The 6,750-nt window shown below is 41.9% G+C and overlaps 1 protein-coding gene across 1 annotated transcript; it reads right to left on the minus strand.

Annotated features, from left to right (window-relative positions):
* Positions 1-3,278: 3,278 nt before the first annotated feature.
* On the minus strand, positions 3,279-6,050 carry si:dkey-126h10.1 (vesicular inhibitory amino acid transporter). Its single transcript, XM_024377565.2, has 2 exons — positions 5,784-6,050; positions 3,279-4,867 (listed from the first exon to the last, which is right to left on the minus strand). Exons 1-2 carry the CDS (start codon positions 6,048-6,050, stop codon positions 3,719-3,721), a joined length of 1,416 nt encoding a protein of 471 aa, XP_024233333.1. The 3' UTR covers positions 3,279-3,718.
* Between the last annotated feature and the right edge of the window lie 700 nt (positions 6,051-6,750).

The following is a 6,750-nucleotide window of genomic DNA, read 5'->3' on the forward strand; positions in this document are numbered from 1 at the left end:
TGCACTTTATATGGTACATTTTACATTTTACAAATACTGTGACACATTATCCTACAGGGTTCTGTAAATTATGGTGCATTGTGGGACAATGTTATGGGCAGGGAAAGAATGGCTGTATTTCAAATGGTACTGTAATTCCACCCCACAGAATACAGCACCATGACATCGTTTTGGAGCGACAAAAACACTTGACCACAAGTGGTTTCATGGTATTGTTGTTTCTGGCTCATTAACATGTTTTGAGGCGTGCCTTGTAAGAGCCTACATTTATGCCACCTGTTAGTGAGAGTGCTGTCAGTATATATCAACCGATAGTGGGTGCAATGAAAACACCTCAGATTATGTCAAATAGGATCTAAGCTATATCAGAAAATAAAAAAGTTTTGGGGAGATTACACGTTTACACTTTGAGCAACTCTATCTCCTGAATGTTTTGGCATTCAGGTCCAAAAAGTCACTTTCTGACCAGTTCTACCATGGGCATGTATGTATGGAAAGTTTGGTTTAAAACAAAAGGGGTGCAGTTAAAAAAGGATTTTCAGTTATTTTTAGCAAGCTGGACGCAGTCAAGAAACTGTATGAATGTAGTTTTTCGATTTTCTTTTCGTCATTTTAAAGTATACAACTCTACAAATGCATTTTCTTTTTTTTCAGCATATCAGAATACTTCTGTCTCCTCTCCTTTCTCTAGAAAAGGAAGTGACTGGGTGACAGACTAATCGGAGGATGGGAAGAGATGGTGTGCGGAAGGGAGGGAGGTGAGGAACAAAGCATGCAGATGGAAAAAACATGATTGTATACACAGATGTTATAAATTGTCCATCCAATATTGAGTATCCCTTTGTTTCAAGTCATGTTATTGAGTGGCAGCACTTGCTCATGTTCATGCAAATAAGCTGAGATAAAATTGCACGGATCAAAAGGTCACCTACAGAAATCTGAAGAAAGGAAATAAGCAGTATGAAGGTGAAAATACCACCACAGCTCTAAGTAACAGCACAGCAAGTATAGTGTTTTATCTATCGCATTTCTGCATTTTCCATCACTTTTGAGGTTCACAGAGACTCAGCAAGACAAAGTAAATGTGAAAGTACTGTAGGTTAAATCTGCCTTCCAGCTAATTTAATTTAGTGCTGGGCAAGGATCTCTCAATAGCCTAAGGGTAGGTATTAGATTTCAAATGAAAGCTTGGCCTACCTCACATATACTGTATCACACATTTTAAACGTTGTCCATTTTAATGTAGAATAAAGTATATGGTATGTTTTAATTAAGCATATGGCTAGCTAACTGGTTAACAAGAAATGTGTAAACATACAATACAAAACTAATATATAGTTAGTTAACTACACACACACACTCCAAAACTGTAAGTATGATTTAGAAAACCAAACATATTTAAAACAGATATTTTTTGTTGCTTGCGCCTCTTTGTTGATTCTGCTGTTTGGATTGGTTGGCCGCAACTGACATTGAAGAGCTGTCCTTTTGACAGACAACAATACCCTATGAAAGTGCCGCCTACTTCCTGGTTCCAGTACCTCAGTTTTTGAATGGGCTTCAAGCTTATATCATAAAATGTATGTAATATAAGATACTGTATATAAAATTATATTCCTATATGTGTAATGATTTGCTCATACCCGATGCCTTTTATCAAAATATTTGACGCTCAAGAAGTAAGACACATCGGCGAATGTTAGAAAAGTCTCATTTGAACTACAATTCCTGCAGCCTTGTTAGAATTCCTGGAAGAGTTGAGGAATCACAGGATGCTAAAAATCTGTTAGTTACAGTCTGTTTGATGGGTTTTATATTAGATTACACTGGGGATTTTAAAACATTTCAATAAAAAATGTAGAACGGCAAGCTGTCGAAAGTAAGACATATGCAGCTGGTGAGAGTTGTAATAAAACTGTTAGAACTTGTTGGCTTCATGCTTCTTTTTGGCTGTTAGATACGTTGAAACCCAGCATGTGGTAAATAAATTCACTCAGAAACACAACATTTGAATGTATATCTTATATGACAACATTTTCATGAATTTGACGATGTATTTTAGAAGCCAATTCTTAGCCTACAAAAGGAGGAACCAGGAAGAACCACTTTCATGACTAATAGGCACCAATAAGAACTGGGGACTGCTTCCAAGATGTCCAACCTCTGTTTTCAAGGTAATCTGCTCAGGCTTGCATACGCCAATTCATGGACAAACATCACATGCTCACTACCACGCAGTGCCCACAGGGAGAAACGCGAGCAGTGACGATGTCATCACGTCATCTAAAAACATGGCAGACATTGGATGAATATAAAATGTTAATACACTATTATACAAAAGTATGTGGACACCCCTTCAAATTAGTGGATTCGGCTATTTCAGCCACACCCGTTGCTGACAGGTGTATAAAATTGAGCACACAGCCATGCAATCTCCATAGACAAACACAGCTTACAGAACGGGACCGCCGAGAGCTGAAGCATGTAGCGTGTAAAAATTGTCTGTCCTCGGTTGCAACACTTACTACCGAGTTTCAAACTGGAAGCAACGCCAGCACAATAACTATTTGTCGGGAGCTTCATGAAATGGGTTTCCATGGCCGAGCAGCCACACACAAGCCAAGATCACCATGCGCAATACCAAGCATCGGCTGGAGTTGTGTAAAGCTCGCCGCCATTGGACTCTGGAACAGTGGAAACGCTTCACCATCTGACAGTCCGACAGACATATCTGGGTTTGGCGGATGCCAAGAGAACGCTACCTGCCCCAATGCATAGTGCCTGTTGTATTGTGGCTGTTGTAACTAAAGTGTTTTTCCTCAAAGTTACCGGTATGTCATGTGTCCTACTTATATCAGTACACTCGTAACAGCTTAATCATTACGAAACTTATATTTGATCAAATAAGCCACATGTAGAAAATAAGCCACTCAATTCTTTGTTAACCAAATTTGACACTCGTTCATTGACCTCTATACAAAATAAACAGGGGAAACCGCCACCTGCTGGAGAAGACAGATTTTGGGCCCAGTTGTCTCTCTTGCTTCACCTCTTCTTCTCTGGTATAGGTCTACATTTGTGCCCACCATTTTTAATTACTTTGATTTCCACATGCTGGTCTCTTGAACTAGAGGCGTAGACGACATTTTACATCTTTTAAAATGTTTTGTTTTTTATTTCAGCAAATCCTTGCACAAACGGTTACATTTAATATAATATCAATTTGAAATGTTTCTTTAAAATGCAATTGTGTTCCATATTGTCTGCAAAACAGATAAACAAGAATGTTTCCCATGCTGAGATACTGTTGTAAAGCTATATTTTCCTACATAGGTATATTTATTGCCATACTTTTCATTTTCAAGTCTAATAGTAATTAACAACAGATTCCAGTTCATGCTATAGACAACAAAACCAGTAAGGAATCATAGTGACTTTGCCATGATAAGTAGCAAAGCAAACATCTGGTCACACTATATTGTTTACCACAATTTCCAAACACGTCTTTATTTTACAAGCTGCCTTTGTGTTAATCACTCAAATCAACTCAATTAAAATCAAACACACAAACAATAGCTTGGTTGATCATACTATCATACAACATGTTATATCTATGCTTTAGCTGTAGGCAACTTACAGGTTCCAGAACATTGATATAGGGAACTTAAATAGAGGACCATCACTAAGTCTTGAAGTCTTCATGCAGAGCTTGAGCTTATCAACGCCCAAAAGCCTGAATCATTCCCTTGATGGAGCAAACCAACCCCGATAAACTACACAGAGATCCCAGAGTTAAGATTAGAAGGTCCAGGGCCTTGAGCCTGCTGCTCATGGTGGTCCACTTGAGCTGCAGGTGGAAGAGGGAGGGCAGGATGAAGGTCATGGCCGCCCCCGTCACGCTGCCCGTCAGCCCCATGAGCAGGGAGAAGTGGGGCATGTAGAGTGCCATGAGGAAGGTCATCAACAGGAGACAGCCCCGCAGAACCAGAGTCCCCATGTCCACACCCACCTGCGCCCCCTCCAGCCTTAGAACACTGCTCTGGAGGACCTCAGCCACAGCATAGAAGGGCAGGGGGTAGGAGAGGAGGGCCTTAGCCAGGAGACACAGGTTGACCACCATGCGTAGGCCAATGGGAAGGTTATCAGTGATCACCTCTTTAGTATCCTCGCCCCAGGTGAGGAAGGCCAGCACAGAGAAGGTGGTTTTCAACACACAAGCCAGGGAGTGTGTCCAGCTCATCATGTCGGAGAAGTCCCCCTTGTCCTCCATGCTTCCCTCCAGGGTGGGCAGGAAGATCTGGGAGGTGTAGCTGAAGATGATGACCCCCACGGACACCAGGAACCTCTCAAAGTCCACCAAGAGGACCATCCTCCTCCAGGACCAGCGATGGGCTTGGTGCAGGCAGTAGGCCACCACGATGAAGGTGATGAGGAACTGGGCCAGGGAGCAGAGCAGGCTGAGTCTGGAGACCACCCTCAGGTCCCGGATCAGCATGCAGGGCACTAGGATCAGGAAGGTCATCACGGACCAGGCGGCGGGGGGGAGCGGGAGGAAGGAGAAGCTGTGACACATTAGGTTGGTGCTGACCACCAGGTAGAGGATACAGGTCATCATCAGCTCTATCACCTGTGCTGCGTTCACCACCCGCCCGCCCAGGAGGGGGCACAGGCGCTTACAGCAGGCATTGGCGATGTCCTCGTAGGTGTCCCGCACTCGTATGGGCTGGCCTTCCTCGTTGTCCTCGTACAGGCAGGATACAAGGATCTTACCTGTGTAGTTGCAGATGGCAGCAGCCAGAATGAGCAGTAGCAATCCTAGGTAGCCACTCTGAAGGAGAGCGTAAGGCAACCCCAGAACAAAGATACCCTAGGAGAAAGAAGAAAACAAGTGAACGACACGTAGAGTGTGAACACACAGTGTTTCCTCAAACTAAGTACAAGTCATCACCAAGGAGAGTGTAAATTACACCAAGGAGAGTGTAAATTACACATTAGAGGATGTTAAACTTAATCATTCAAGATAACGTTCTGCTTCAATCTTAACAAATGTGCAACTGAATTTCTTCCCGTGCTGTAAACTATCCAATAGACCACACAACATTAATACAACAATCTTATCTTGCAACAAATTCCTAAATGGATAGTCTGAGCAACGTCGGGCTTTAAGTCAAATTGCAATGCAGAACAATGTAAATAAACAAACTCTGTTTATAATGTGATTCTGAGTTCATATGTAGATGCTCTACATAGATAGAGTCAGTCCAGACAATAGGACACTGGATATTTAGTGTTGCTGGAAAAGTACATGGTGTTGAGGATTATGATGATGCAATGACAAGGTAATAACTGAACAGATGTAGTTGTTTACAATTAATCATACTCTGGCATAGAAAACACAAATGAAAGTTAGTAGCCTGATTATCTTATTAAAAAAGGCTGGGACACTGTTGATTTGAATATGAATGGGGGGGACAACTGCTGAAATGTATATTTACTTACATACTAATAATATGCTGTAGTTATTGAAATGGCCTTGTTTACAAAGGATTATTCTCAGCTCTTCCATTCCTTCTATTAAATATATTGTAATTCCAATGCATCCTCTAAGCACAACAACAACAACAATGCAATATCGATAATGCTCACCTAGTGCACTATCTAACATTCATTTTCCTCCATAACCATAATCATTTCTTGAGAATGGCAAAAAACACATAAAAGCTAAACATAGAGAAGCATCATTCCTAAGGTTTGAAGTAAAAAAAAAAAAAAAACTAAGTTACCTGAATAGCATTGGTCACGTTCCATCCTGCCTCCCAGGTGGTGATTTTAAGACAGGTCCTGCTGGAGGGACTGGTAGGTGTCTCATTTCCCCCCTCTGGGCTGGAGGTGGTGGGTGACTCCCTGGTCTCCTCTTGGTCCTCTCCATAGGTCCTGCTCAACTCATCCCTCTGGGCGAACCCTACGCTCTCCTCATCCCCATGGAGGAACCTGGAGGTCCACAGCAGCTCTGCCTGCGTCCCCAACCAGTCTAGTCTTAGAAATGACATTTTAGTGTGTGTTTAGAGGGCTCTGTCTTCAGCAAATGATACTGTAAACAGCCACTCAGGTCAGACGAGAGAGGCTACCTGTTGAGATGATGGTTCCCTCCCCATCACAAACTCTAACTGCCAGCAGTGTCAATCTTAAGGGGGCTCAACCCCATACACACTTAATGACCACTGCACACAACATGAACCTGAGAGGCTAAATTGGCTCTCCCTGACATTTAAATGGTCTAACAGGTGAGACACTATGAGGGCGACTGACAGGCTGTTGAACTGTGACAAAGGATAATAGCTTCCGGCTTTTAAGATGAAGAATGAGTCCATCATGCAAGAATAATCAGATATAATTGAATGTCTTGCCTCTGCAAAGGTCCTGAGAGGGGCCCATTTGAATTTGTAAGTTGTCATTTCTATTTTGAAACAATAAGATATGATAACAGCTGAAGGCTTTTGTGCAGATAACTTATATTTAAATAGTTGCCCTTAGTTCAACTATGGCAGTTAGATTTAACACCAGAGGGAGCAATAGAGGACCAAAAGCATGGGTGCCTACATGTTTGCACTGGTCTCAGCATCAATGACAAACCTACATTGTAACGCTTGGAAAGTTACATTTTGTTTTCAGCACTTAGGTTAGTTTGTTTCTTACTATTTATTACAAGACCATTATCATCGTAAAGTTGAGTAAAAGTATTATTCTTCC

The sequence above is a fragment of the Oncorhynchus tshawytscha genome, linkage group LG18 (genome assembly GCF_018296145.1).
Source record: "Oncorhynchus tshawytscha isolate Ot180627B linkage group LG18, Otsh_v2.0, whole genome shotgun sequence".
NCBI lineage: Eukaryota > Metazoa > Chordata > Actinopteri > Salmoniformes > Salmonidae > Oncorhynchus > Oncorhynchus tshawytscha.

Bases quoted from the DNA above. Each gene is read 5' to 3' on its own strand.
- si:dkey-126h10.1 (XM_024377565.2), bottom strand. From the start codon at position 6,050: ATGTCATTTCTAAGACTAGACTGGTTGGGGACGCAGGCAGAGCTGCTG. The intron at 4,868-5,783 runs GTAACTTAGTTT...TCTTTCTCCTAG, and splicing joins ACGTGACCAATGCTATTCAG to GGTATCTTTGTTCTGGGGTT.